The sequence below is a fragment of the Oryzias latipes genome, chromosome 17, assembly GCF_053564925.1.
Source record: "Oryzias latipes strain Hd-rR chromosome 17, Olatipes_Hd-rR_3.1".
Classification (NCBI taxonomy): Eukaryota; Metazoa; Chordata; class Actinopteri; order Beloniformes; family Adrianichthyidae; genus Oryzias; species Oryzias latipes.
In genome coordinates this window covers 5197058-5211434 of record NC_136253.1, presented here as the reverse complement: position 1 = coordinate 5211434, position 14377 = coordinate 5197058, and the positions used below count along the sequence as shown (strand labels likewise).

At 41.8% G+C, this 14377-nt stretch overlaps 1 protein-coding gene across 1 annotated transcript; it reads left to right on the top strand.

Annotated features, from left to right (window-relative positions):
• The first annotated feature begins 54 nt into the window (after nucleotides 1-54).
• ncstn (nicastrin) lies at nucleotides 55-12273 on the top strand. The gene is made up of 17 exons (XM_004078580.4): nucleotides 55-212; nucleotides 1121-1222; nucleotides 1474-1597; nucleotides 1844-1965; nucleotides 2512-2657; nucleotides 4041-4185; nucleotides 4270-4382; nucleotides 4999-5145; nucleotides 5228-5332; nucleotides 5585-5662; nucleotides 7009-7178; nucleotides 7258-7360; nucleotides 7555-7653; nucleotides 8195-8282; nucleotides 8359-8522; nucleotides 10071-10283; nucleotides 10953-12273. The coding sequence occupies exons 1-17, from the start codon at nucleotides 155-157 to the stop codon at nucleotides 11073-11075; spliced, it is 2100 nt and encodes a 699-aa protein (XP_004078628.1). The 5' UTR covers nucleotides 55-154; the 3' UTR covers nucleotides 11076-12273.
• The last annotated feature ends 2104 nt before the right edge of the window (nucleotides 12274-14377 follow it).

The following is a 14377-nucleotide window of genomic DNA, read 5'->3' as shown; positions in this document are numbered from 1 at the left end:
GTTGCGGAAGGAATTAATTGTTTTTTTAAACTACGGGAGGAACTGATCTGTAGCCGGCCGAACCAGCGGTGACGTAATTGTGTGTTGAACAGAACCCGGATGTGTGACGTGTAACCACTTCCTGTTGGGTTTTCTGCTGTTTCAAACCAGGAAGATGGATTTGCTGTCAGATAAATGGATAGTTAATGTGGTATTTTGCTTGCTCTTCGTGGGTAAGTCTTGTTCCTAAAATTCTTAAATGATTTTTTTTACGTGTCTGTGTAGCGACGGAGGTGGGTTTTGTTCCATTCTTTCGGCTTAATTGACTTCTTTGTGCTTGGTGTAGCTGAGGGCTAAGCTAGTTAGCATTAGCAAAACAAAGCTTCCCTGTTTTTTGGGGTGTGCTGAGCGTTTTCTCTCAAAGGTTTACTTTACAGTGTGAGATTAGCAGTACTGGCGACACGTTTATTTATGTTGGCATAACGTTATAAAGACTGTAAATCTCAGTGTGAAGGGTTATTGTGGCTGACTTCCCTTTTTGTCGAGTTACAAACTGGGTTGTCTGCCTTCTTCAGCAATAAATAGCGTGACTGCTCGTGATTTCTTGCAGCGGCCGCCTAGCTATGAAGATATGTGCCTAATAATACAGGTGCCTCCGTCCAATCTAACAATACACGAAGAAATAAATGCTTCTGTCAACATTTATTCTGCGACAAATTTAGGAAATGAAAGCGGAAGTTAACACTCAAAAGGACAGATCAGAGAGATCCTAATAATACAAAATCAACTTACTGTGAGAACATTTATTAAAGAAAACAAACACCTACTTTTCTGAATTATCTGTTAAATATTGAGCTTGACATATTGACATTTTCTATTTATTAATGATTTGTAGCTATATACTTTTACATCATTAAAATAATTACAAAGTTTAAATAAAATGTTAAATGATTTGGTGTTTTTGTGTCGTAACTCATTAATAGGACCGACTGGGATTTGGGGGATTTCTGTGGTTGCACTGCTTCTTCTGTCTTAATATATTTAAGTCTAAAGGAAAATATTAATTGTTTGGAGCATTTTTTAAATTTCAATGTCATAACTTTTCTGTTGCAGAGTTTTTAAAAACTGTTTTTCATTGCAGGTGTCGGCTCTAACTCGGTGGGAAACAAGATCTACATAGACCTGAATGAAACGTTCCCGTGTGTGCGACTTCTTAACGCAACGCATCAAATAGGCTGCCAATGTGAGTACTGCTGCGAATGAAATGCATTGAATGTTGCCAAGGTTGAATCTTGAATCTTGTTCACTTCGATGGATTGAGGTCCACTTTACGTTGTGTTTTTGTGTTGGCTCGAGATTTTAACATGAAGACACAGTTGTTCAGCTGGGAATTTCAGGGCAAATTGTATTTTTTAAGCCTCCTGCTCCAAAATGATCCACACCAAAACACTTTAAGAGAGCGTGATGAATACAGTTTTGTCTTTTGCATTTCAGCTTCCTTTGGTGGTGATGTGGGTGTGGTCCATCTGCTCGAGTCGGAGGAAAATCTGGACTGGGTCCTCAGCTCCGGTCCTAACCCTCCTTACATGGTTATCCTAGAATCCACACTCTTTACTAGGTACAGTCAGTGTTCTGTCATTAAAAACTGACTTTGTTTCTGTGTATTTCAGCTCCAATCTAGTTTAAAATGTGAACATATAATAGATTTGCAAGAAAATAGTTTGCAGCTGATTTAGCAATACTATGTGTACTGTTTTTATTTCTGAACTAACCCCTGCATTGTCCCAGTACATGGATCTTTTTTTGAAAATGATGTAACACTTACCTTGGCCGTGTTTTGTCGTGTTTTATCTCTGTCCTAAAGACCCATCATGATGAAGCTGAAGCATGGCCCACAGCGGGTGGCAGGTGTAGTTGTTGTGGAGCCGACCACAAATCCACCAGACGGCTTCTCTCCACACACGAGCTGCCCCAATGAGAACATGGGTGAGACGGAGGCTGCTGCAAGCGTGTTTCCGTTCATTGAGGTTCCAGAGCTCATCCTGTGTGTTTGGAAATGTCACCAAACCATTTATTAGGTTGGAACAGAACATCTAGAGAAAAGAGTTTCAGTGCCCATTCCTTATTTTTTTTTTTTTTTTGGTAAAAGAAAATTATATTTAAAAAATGAAGCAAAAAAGAATCTTTATGGTCAAATTTGAATTTGTAAGATCTGTCATTCCTAAACAAATTTAGGAAGATCTATCCCAAATGAAGCAACAGGATTCCCACAAAATGCAAGATCAGTAGAAAGTGGAAGTTTTTCTAAAAAGAAATTCACAATAAAAAAACTGATTTCCTGTGCTTTATTCTTCAGCAGCAGCCAGAAATTTTAATTAAAATTTCAAATTTAAAGTATAAATTATTTCAACTATTTACACAAAGAATTTTTACAGTTCATACATCAGAATTACTCTCTCCATTTGTTTGATCTGACTCTTGTTTGTGCCGTCCACTTTTAATGGCTATAACGTCTCCAATTTTTCTCTTGAGGTGTTTATTCGGAGAGTTATGGCCCCTCCTACGCCCACTGCAACGTGACGGTGTGGAACCCTCTGGGGAACGGCCTTTCCTACGAGGAGTTTGACTTTCCCATCTTCTCCATGAAGGACAGTAATGACACTGAGGTCATTCGACGGGTAAAGATGTTTGTGTCTTTAATGCTCAAACTACTACTGTTACTTTACATGTTTGATGTTTTTTTCTGACAAAAATATACAACAACCTTTGAAAAATACAGAATAATGCCATTTCAGAACACGTGAGACTTTTCACACGGGGCATTTGGTTACAGATCCGCTTCAAAGTGACACAGATTATCACCGGCTTTTTGTTCCTGCCTTCTGTGTGACAAAAGCTGCTCCTGCTTTCAAGAGCTTTCATTTTGTATTGACAGAAATCTGGGCGGCGTCGGGTTTTTTACAGTCTATCACAAACAGAATTTGGCCATACGGGGGTTGACCTGTACGTGTGCTGCAGCTTTTTGGGTTGTCCGGATCCGTGGAGAGAGAAGCAGTCGCCTCATAACCCTTGTGCTATCCTAGGCACTTTAACAATTGGAGCTGGGTCATCTAGACCCACTAGACAGTGCTCTGAACCTTGTTTCTTCAATGATTTGTGATCTTCACTGGTGTCCATGGATTACATGAAATCTTTCCACCTTTATCCACCTTTGTCATGGTAGGGAGAACACGTCAATGGAAGGGGGGGGGTCATCTAAGATAGCACAAGGGTTAAGGGGAGCGCAGGTGTGTTTTGCAGTTCCCTTTAGGCTCATGAGGCCTCCTTAAGGGACATCCTGGAAATGGAACGTACCAGTGTCGTGTGTATGACAAGTGTAGCGCGAAGTGTCTGCATGAATAATGTAAGTTACACGCACTTATGACGGACGCGTGATGCTGTCGTACGGTGTCCTTTGATCACACTCTAGTGGTTGGTGAGGTGCCTATACTGGCTCCTTAATTGCTGCACACACAGGGTGCACATGGGCGTGCAAGGCGGGAAGCAATCTTACAATCAAGGGTCGACCGCCCTACCTGTGCGCCCACCGTCCAACAAGCCTGCGTCTCACCCACTCCAGCCTTGCGTGTTGCACAAGTGTTCGCTATGACCTGTTGCTCGCAAAATGCCCACAGAACAAATGATTGTATTTGGATCACTGAGCGCTCTACTACTATAATATTTTGTGCGGGTCACCTGCGTACAGGTTTGCCCATCTTATCCCCCTTAAGGGCAGTTGCAAGGGTTTAAGTGTGAATTTTAACTTTGGGTTCTGCCTTTTGATTTTGAATTTTTCATTTCTTTCACTCATCTTGTTTGGTTGGTTTAAACTAACTTCTAGGAAGCTGAATTCTGACCTTTCAGAGATCGTTTCTTTAATTTGGTGAACCAGCTCATGTTACATTTTGTTTACACGCAGCTTGGCTTTTAGATAAATGAGAGTCTATTTTAAGAGACGACCTCTTGAAATCGGCTCAGAAAAGTTGCTGTAAACATATGTGAGTGCTCCTCCCTCTCCACAGTGTTACAGGGAGCATAACCGTGCGGTGAATGGCAGCACTCCTCAGTACCCTTTGTGCGCCATGCAGCTCTTCTCCCACATGTCTGCTGTCACGGACACAGCCACCTGCATGAGGAGAAGTGAAATCCCCTTCAGCCTCACACCAGGTACCTGCATATCACAGGGAAAAAGTTTGACTGTGGTCGATCCCCTTAGCGTGCCTTCATCATTCTGTTCTGCTTGGACTCTAGAATTCGTGTGTGACCCACTGGGGGACGAGAACATTTGGGCTTCCACAAAACCTCTGAACAACACAGCCAAGGGCCATAAGGAGGGGGAGAGTGTGGTCATCGCCGCAGTAAAGGTGAGTTTTCATTTTCATTTCATCTGGTTGGTGCATCACACAAAACATTCTCAAGAGGATTTGCTGCAGTCATGTGACTAAGAGTCATGCTGAAGTCGAGGTCCTGCTGTGTGACGTGTCATGTGACCCTGAACGCTTTCGTTTCCTCCGTTCATGGCTGTGAGCAAATGATTCAACAGCTGCTGCGCTTTGAATCCAAACACAAAACACTTTAACATGCACTCACAGGAAAACATATTTATTTAAAGCCCTGTTGCATTTTCTTTAACACATGAGGTTCTATTTCTACATACAAAAACATTTTCCTAGATTTAGAAAAAAAAACAGTTTGTTCTGTATGTTTTATTTGTATAATAAACGTTCCTTTTCCTGAACTGAAGCAAACCCCAAACCAACAGAAATGCAATTCCACTAAAGGCCGAACCTCCAGCCTCCTCCAGATTGCTCCATGTAAATATTGTCTGACATTAAAGCGGGCTGGGGACTGCTGCAGGTTTAGAACTTACCTTTATTCTTTGCGTCAGTGTGTACAGTGAGACCATATGTGTGTCTGATACTGAATAACCTGATCCAATCTGATATTAAACGCCTGCTTCTCCTCCTGTTCTGCCTGCAGATGGACAGCAGATCCTTTTTCTTCGGCCTGGCTCCTGGAGCCGATAGCACCGCCACGGGGCTGGTGGCGCTGCTGGCAGCTGCCAATGCACTTCGCAATGCCACAGCCGAGCTGAACCGCACCATCCTCTACACTTTCTTTCACGGGGTCGGTTTGATTTAAACCCTCAATGGTGAGGAAGAAGTCTTCCCATTTAATGTTCTAATAAATGGCTGACGTTTTACCACAGGAAACCTTTGACTACATCGGTAGTTCAAGAATGGTGTATGATATGGAAAACAATCAGTTTCCTCTGGATCTGGACAATGTTCATTCCATCCTGGAGGTTGGACAGGTGAGTCAGAGACCTGAACTTGTCCTTTAAGTCCCAGAATCTGACTGATTCTTCCTGTGGCACTAAAAATACTACATACTAGAAATACCTGCATGTCATTTCTAGAGCTCTTTTAGCTTTAAATGTTTCTATAAAGTTTGAAACCTTGAAAACTTTCAATTCAATCTGTGTTTGTCAGTGATTAATGCGTTCATGCAGATTCCCTTCCTGTTTTTTGTGAGACTTTCTGCACTTCTTTTTTTTCCATCCCAGGTTGCTTTGGGTTCTAACTCCAGACTCTGGCTTCACTCTGATCCTGTTTCTAGGAGAAACAGAAGCGTCAATGTTGAGGTTCGTCTCTACTCTCTTCATAGCCGTGCATTTCACAAACTTCTAAAACAGAAATGCAGTCACCTTTGTTGTAAAAGTGGATATGCGGCCTATTAAAATGTTTTTATGCTTTCATTTGTAACTTCTGACTATTTATTTAATCGGGTGATCATCATCCTCCCTGTTTATTTTCTTTAGTATTGCCTCTTTAAGATTTTAGATCACACATTCGACTGTTCCGTGGTCACTTTTTAAACGTCAAATGAAAAACAGTGAACATGTTAAAGGGCCTACGTCATGCTATGCTACACTATATCCAGACATTTGATAATAAATTACCTTTGGCACTCTAAAGAACGATTATTCAAATGAAACTGCATTTTTTTTTGCGAGCTCCTTTTCCTAACCAGAAGTAAAACCTCAATCTCTGAGGCTCCGCCTTTCGCTCCTTGTGGGCGCCGCCCATTTCATGACGTCAACCTAGAGCCGGGCTCAGCAGCGTTTCTGTGTTTCGCCCACGAAAACAAATAACATCCGAATAATTAAGAAACTACTCAGTGAAGGTACCCAAATCTTTGTGAGATGACGGTGCAGGACGTGTAGAACAAGGACAGACGAGACACGCTCCGGAATTATGAACCCAAGTCCCTTTATTCAACTTCAAAGTTGACAACTTCCCCTATATCTTCAGTCAAAGATACTATGTTTTAGTACTAATGACTCTAAAACAACACAGTAAGAGTACATCAATCTTTGTGAGGAGATAGCTTTGTCGTGTGAAAATAATTTTTGCAGTAATACATAATTAGAGCAGATATGATTATTCTATTATGAAAACAGGAAGCAGCGATGATCGCGTTTCATTCTTGCAGCTGCCTTAACCACGGCTGAGCAAACGGCGGCTCCTGCCGTGGGCAGAGCTTGAGAAGCGCATGCCTCGCTCCTGCTCCCACGGCGGGAGCCACGGACCCGGCAGCAGGCGCCATGGCGGGAGGGCTGGGTCAGTCTCGGACTCTCTTCTCATCAAGGGCCTAAAGAAATGCTCCTGCGGGCAGAAGTGGTCCTCCACCGCGGAGAAGAAAGAAAGAAAAAAGAAAGGCGCTCAGTGTAGTTAAACACAGTGACGTTCTGCTTGTCAATCAAGTGATGTATTTCATGCCGAGGATGATGATTCGCTGACTGATTTAAAAAAAAAGTATTTATTTTTATTTATATTTGATTGCCCGCGATCTCCCGACGTAATGAGCATCTCTGGAATAGACCCTTTAAAGAGAGAACGTTCGTGAGAGCCTAAAAACATCAAAGTGGAGTTCATGTCCTGTGCCTCTGCGGTCTGCCACATTTAGCTTTAACACTCTGCCTCACAGGTACAGAAACTGGTCAGTAACTTGCATTTGGCTGCCGCGGGTTTAAACATCTCCCTGGAGGAGCCGAACGTCACCCAGCCGCTGCCCCCCTCATCCTTCCAGCGGTTCCTGCGAGTGCGATCCATCCCTGGAGTCGTCATTGAGAATCACCAAGCGAGCTTCACAAACAAGTAACTTTGGGATTTTTCAACATAGCTGGTGTTTTTACAGATCTTTATCCAACTATCTGTGCGTCTGTTTTGTCTGCAGGTACTACCAAAGTATTTTTGACAACGCAGAATCTCTCCAGCTGAATTATTCACCAAATCTGACTGCAGAGGAGCAGCTGGAGTTCGTGACAGATGCTGCAAAGGTGCTGCTGGCCCCTCCCTGCTGCCACGTTACAGAGGATGTTCAAAGACAGATAAACTGATAGATGGACGTATATGTGCATCGTTTTAGTCAAGCGCACTAATTCTCTTCCTAAAAGTGGTTTAGTAGAACTGATTGACCATTTTTTGGGCCGCACATGTAAACGTAACGCAAAATTCTGCTTTTATTTTGAAGAATTTGACTGAGGTTGCGACCGCAGTGGCTCGGGGTCTGTATCTACAGGCAGGAGGTCATCCGGCAGGGATGAACACAGTTCAGGCCGACAGCAAACTGGTAAGACCTTTGGATTGGAAGAGAAACTCTGGTTATACGTGGATTAAAAGATTAAAGATTAAGTTTCATTTAAAACGGTTTTACAGATTATTGTCATGAAAAAAAAGAAGAAAAGTTTTCCATTTTGTTCTTGTGTGAAATAAAGAATCATTCAGTTAGCAATCAATTTTATTTCCATATTCTACATAATACCTCATTAATACCCATGGGCTAATTGGAAATGTATTAAATGTAGATTATCCTTCACATAATTAAAAGTGATCATATTAGTCAAAATAATGAGAATATGATCATTTCCAAATATAAGCAGAAGAATTCATTTTTTTAATATTTTGACTAGAAAGTAATTCATCTAAAATGCATAAACGTCATTTTTATAATAATCTCATATTTTTAATTTATTAATAAATTATATTTTTCATTTCTTCTTTACACATTGCCTTTTGTTTAACTTCCTGTTTTTGCTGCCATAGCAACCCAAAGTGCTGCTTTTTCTCCACTCACTCGCTTTTTCTGACTTTTCCTGATCATTTGTTCTCAGGTTAGCAAGATGCTCTACACTTTTCTTGTTCGAGGGAAGAACTCCTGGTCTGAGCAACTAGTGTCCTCGGGTTTGGCGAGCTCCCTGAGTGAGTCGACGCTTTCTAAAGTGCGTCCTTGAGAGAAAACAAAGTAGTGACGGAGATGTTTCTACTTTTTCCTCAGAGGACAAGCCGACAAAGTTCTACATCGGTGTGGATCAAGAGATGAGCGAACCGAACTTTATGGTTCAGACCATTCTTGCTAACCTGACCGGCACCATCGTCAACGTCACCAAAGAAAACTGTCAGAAACAAAAAGAGGACGAGGAGGACAATAGGAACAAGCATGTAAGACCACCAGCTGCTTCGTGTGTAATAGATGAACAAACATGTGGACCTGACAGACAGCAAACTCCAAACATCATTCAAATACCTGCTGAAACTGGTCTCTAGAAAAAAGGTCAAACATTTGTTAAATTGGAACATTTTATGCCAATGTGGTAAGAAAAGTTATTTTGCTATCGAAAAACTTTACGGAAAAGATTATTTTTCTTACAAGACAGAAAATAAGAGAATTTTCCTTGAAACAAGGTTTTTTTTTTTTATTTCCTCAAAATTCCGTTTTTGCAGCGTAAAACTTTAAAGGAACACTGAGGATGTTTTCCTCTTGACGTTTGGTTATTTGAGACATTTCCAGTTCAGACAGCGGTGTGACGGTTTAACTTGGTTCAGCAAAGGGCAATGTTTAGGACATTTTCTGCACTTTTTCACTCACCTAAATTATCTCTCCCAAACATTTCCTCAATGTTCGGTTTATCTGAACAAATGTGGTCAGTGAGGACAAAATATCTTCAAAACAAGTAAAATGTCTCATAAAGGGTTTACAACCAGCTGAGCCTCTACAAATTTTAAAGAAATGTGTGGAAGACGACAGCATTCGATAGCTTTAGACGAAGGAACAAAGTAGTAAAGTTAAAAAAGGTCAAGCACATTGACTCAACCTTTATTCGACCAATCACAAACAGTTAAAGGACAGTATGTATCACTCCACGTGGTTCCTGAACATAGTAGCTGTAATTCTCAACAATCCTCAACAATAGTTCATCTGAGTCCTGCTAAAACATTTACACAGGTTTTTGTGTGCACGTGAGGTCAGCTGGCAGAACCACAATTTATACTTAAGGCACACAGGATTATGTGGCTTATTTTCAATTTTTGAACAATTTGAAGGGTTTTAGTTGCGCCTTAAGGTTCAAAAATACAGTGAAAGTCACTTCATTAGCTCTGATTATATTTTATTGAGTTAGATTTATTCATCTCTGGTTGAGATGCGTCACAAACGGTAAAACAAATTGTTTTTCTTTCATTTATGCTGACATTTCACTACCTACTACTAAGCTGCTGCACTGAGAGGATCAATCTGGTACAGGCTGTCTTATTTTGAAAGGAAGTTATGTGAACCTCAATCAATAATTACATATTTAAAAAAAAGGCTATTTTCTCCTTATGTTTTATTTATGCCAAAAAAATAAAAGGTTAATTTATATTAATCATAATGATAACAATAAACTTAAGTTCAAACCCGTCTCTTCTTTTTCTAAAGGGTGAAGTCAGACGTTCTGGCTCCTACTGGGTCATGACCAGGGAGAAATCCAAAAAAATGTTTATGTTTTTCTTTTTTTTAATTGACTGATATTATTCCTAACAGAGAAAAGCACCAAAACCGGATCTACTCTGTCTACTGTGTTGTTGTTATACCACAGTCTTAGAATAGGGGAAGTCATTCCTCTATTCCCTTATATTAGGTTTATAGTGTGTTGGAAAATGTCTTTATCATATAACACAGCGTATTGTTATTTATTTTCTCCTCCTAACTGCCTTTCCCTCCTTTCTCAGTTGTATTACTACCAATGGGTTCAGGGCCCGCTCCGTCCCAACAGTACAGAGCGGGACAGTTTCTGTGTTCGCTCCACTGTGCGTAAGTCCCCAGCGAAGTCTCCTGCCTTCGTACTGCGCGAGTACACCTCCAAAGACTACTCCACGTGGACCGAGTCCAGATGGAAGACCATTACAGGGCGCATATTCCTGGTGGCCAGTCATGACCTGGAGGTAAAGCATCATGTGTGGCTCCTGGAAGCTCAAAACGGATCAGTGTTACGTTCCAGTCTGTTTAGTTTGGGTAAAAAAAAGAAAGGCTTCCATTTTCAGCTTGAATCCGTGCCGTCCATCTATTCTCTTTTTTATGTCAGTTTGGTTTTTCCACAGTGAAAAACTGTGGAAAAACTGGCTGCTATACATTTGTCTTTATGATGGTATAGTGTTAAGTGGCAACTGCAACAAAGGAAATGGTTTTAAAAAGATTCTTTTAAAGGCCCACTCCCAGGAAAATTATGTTTTCTGTGTTTTTTTAATATATATTCTTGGAGCATTTTTCTCATTTAAAAAGGAAATTGGCTTCAAAGCTGCATTTCTGAGTATTTCTTCATTCAAAACATTGATAATCAGGAGCAGAAAAAAAAATGCCGTTTGAAAAAGAGCTTATTTGTGACGTGGAAAATACACAAGCCCCCTGCTCAGCTCCATTCTGATGCATCCGCTTACAAAAAGATCCTCTGCAGCCGGAATCTGGATCCTAACTGTCCGGCTGGATAGCTCCAATGTTGCTGCCATTTTTGTTCCACCGGTAGTGTTAGTTTACCAGGGAGTCTAAAAGGTGGAGCTGTCAGACAGACGGATCAGAGACTCGGTTCCTCAGACCTGTTGGCGTTCCTCCTGCAGATGCTGACCCTTGGAGTGGGCGTGGCCGTGCTGCTGGTGTCTCTTCTCCTCACGTACTTCGTCAGCTCAAAGGCGGACATACTCTTCAGCTCAGGGAGGGAGCCCACCAACGCCACCTACTGATCCCCTTCTGAGGCACCACTACGACAATTACCACTCCTCCTACCCCAACCACACATGGACGGCTTCTTTTAAAAGCAGGTACACAAACAGGTTAGACTTTGCAGCAGCGAGTCTCTAAGCCTTCAACCCCATCCGTGTTCATGGACTCACTCCCGTGAGGCGAGATGTCTCCACCTGTCTGGACTGGGACGGCCTGGATGGACGTGGACTCAGCCGGGTGGGAACTCCCTGGTCAGGCACCAGCAGGCTCCGTCAGCGCAGAAGATGTTTATATTCCTTTTGTTTTTAGGTTCTTGTTTTCCCTTTTTACTGTAAGAGAATGTTTTGTTTACGGTCATGGGATGGGCACTAAACATGGAGCATTATTTTGCGTGTTTGTGTGTGTGGGTTAGCAGTGAACTGCCTGATTCTGAGTGTATGAACAATTCTGAGAGCGAGTGTGCGTCTGAGCTTTGTATGGGGATTGCAATGGTATGTGCAATACTGTAGCTGTCTTCTTTGTCAGAGTAGTTCACTTGTCAGTCGATGCTAATGATAGGAAGCCACTTTGACTCTGTGAACTAATAATAAATTGTACATTTCATATTTTGAAACACTAAGACATTTGAGGTCGAGTACAACTAACTATGGGTCCTGAGGAGATGCCATAAAGTCGTGTTTAGTCTCAGAATTTCCTGCATCTTTATGCCTTTCTGACCCACTGCTCTCTTTTCGTCAAGCAGAGAAACTCTTACGGTGATCTGACCAGAATTGATCCTGATAAACATGGAATCACAGGCGTTCTGCCAAATCTGATGTCTGGAGAGAAATGCAGTGGCGGTTCTACACTGAATTACTCCCCACTCACACATTTTCATTAAAAGAAAAAAAAACAACTCCACGATTTTCTTTTTAGTTTTTCAGCTTTATAACTTTTAAATGGAACAAGTTGACAAAGTTAGAAAGTGCTAGGGGCGGCATATGATTCATTTAATGGCTGGATCCTGCCGGCCGGATGTGAAGCGTAAGCACTAACCAGGTTCTGGTACTTTGGTTGCGCGTTCTCTGTGGATCTTCTATCACAGTGTGTGTACAGCTTTTTGGAAACGATGACGACACACGAGGTTTTAATTCGGTTGATGGGATTCATTCGGTGACTGGAATCAAACACCAGTAATGATGCCTTTATGCAAAAATAAACAAGGTTTTTCCCCCAGGACTTCCTCTCACAGTGATTGAAAAGAATTGTCCTTACGTGTTTATTAGTAGATGAAATCATGAACTGGTTAGCAAAAATGAACTCATAACTCACAGCTCATTTTTACAGAACTTGGATTTTATTCACTAGATTCATGTCTGTCTACTGTGAGTTTTATGACCTCAATCAATCAAACTTTATTTATCATTTTAAAAAGCGCTTTTCATGTGTTGCAGCTCAAAGCTCTTTACAATTACAAACGGACAACACAATACCAAAAAAAAGAGAAAAACTTCAAGCCAACAACCCCCCCCCCTTTCCTTCCTACCCTCCAGGACACATCCACCCCCCCCTCCCCATACGACCCCTCACACAATAAAGAGCCATAACTATAAAAACCAGGAGCAGGAGATCATCGCCACAGCGGACGGCAACAGGGTCCACCCCACAGCCCTGAGGCTGCCATGCTGGACCCCAGCTGCCCCTGCAGGGGCAATCACCACGGCAACAACCCCTGACCAAACCGGGAAGCCCTGCTACAAAAGATCCCCGCATGGAAACACTGGGGCTAAAATCACAATTAAAAGAAAGTTAAAAATAGATACGACGTATTACAAAATAGCAAAGTGAATGTAGCTAAATGAAATGTTTGTCCCTGCAGACCTTCATCACCTCAGTCTGTGGGGCTTTTTCTCAGTGATCTTTACATAAGTACTTTTTTTCATGGAGAAATTTTTGGTTCTTAATGATGTTTCTTCATAAATGTCCCTTTAGTGGCAAACTGGACAAAATCACAGCAGCTTCATGAATCTGTTCCATTGGTTAACGTGACTCATACTTCATTTTTTTATCTCTGGATAAGCAGAGCCAGACTTCAAACACTGCCTGGCTCCTCCTAAAAGCCCACCTGCCTTTCACACCTGTTCATTCTTGTCGTCTGAGCCCCGCCCTCCACTACTGCTGCTGTGGTTTGGTGCAGTGTTTTCACCTTCTCATCATGGTGCTTCCTCGCGATTGTGTCATCCATATTGACAAAAAAAAAATCCCAAACATGTCAACGAGATTCATGAATTTGAAAAACTCTTTTCTTACTTTCACCCTCGTATCAATAATCCTTCAGAACAGCACTAAAATTGTGGAGGTTTTTTTAAATTTAAATAAAAAAGCTACCGTAATTAACAGCTTTGTGAGGGTTTAATTAAAGTATCTCATTGCGCGTTTGAGCAATTTTGGAGTTTCTTTGCTTTAAGGGACATTACATCTGATATATTTTATATTCTACTGAAGTGCTTTTACTGATGATGACAACTGTAAGCTGTAAATGAAATCAGCTCCAGGAAACATCATTTTTGACTTCCAGATAGCAGATAGAAATAAAGCGTACGGTATTTTCGTTTGTGTGTGTGTGTGTGTGGGGGGGGGGGGGGGGGGGGTCAGCACTAGCAGCCACCCCTATGTAGAGGAGATTTTGGAAGCAGAGGCTTCAGATTAACCGGAAACATTGCTTTTAGAGACATTTAGGTTGGTTGAAAACGACATCATTTAAACACCAGTGGGATTGGTTTTATTTTGAAAAACAAAAAACGTCCCTGGGGACTTTAAAGCCGTAAGCGGCGTCGTACATCCCCCAGGTGAAACCCACCCCTGCTCTCCCCCCATCCCCTTCCACCCTTCGACCTGCCCTCACTGGCTGACTGTCTGCCTCAGGCCCTTAGCTCTCCTCCTCTGCCCCCACCACTCCGGTCGGAGCCGCACGCGACAAAAACCCACAGCTTGTATCTCCATAGCAACCATTTTAGTTCTTTATGTCAACCTGGGGGGGGGGGGGGGGGGTGAACAGGTCCAGATAATTTTTGGAAGAATCAGCGAAAGTAAACTTTTGGGTTTCCTAGGGACAGGAGGTTTTATGTTAACCCCGCCCACATTCCTAATACGTTCAAGTGTGTGTTACATCGTTTCGTTTAGCTAAAACCAACAATTCATGTTTTTAAGTTTCACAATATCCTGGTAAAAAATGAGTGAGCCACAGAGGAAAGCCACTCTTGCAAGCTCGCTATGCTAACGCTGTTAAAAATCGACAAACTTTCAAACCAACAATTTCTTTCTTTCCGATGATGCTCAATGT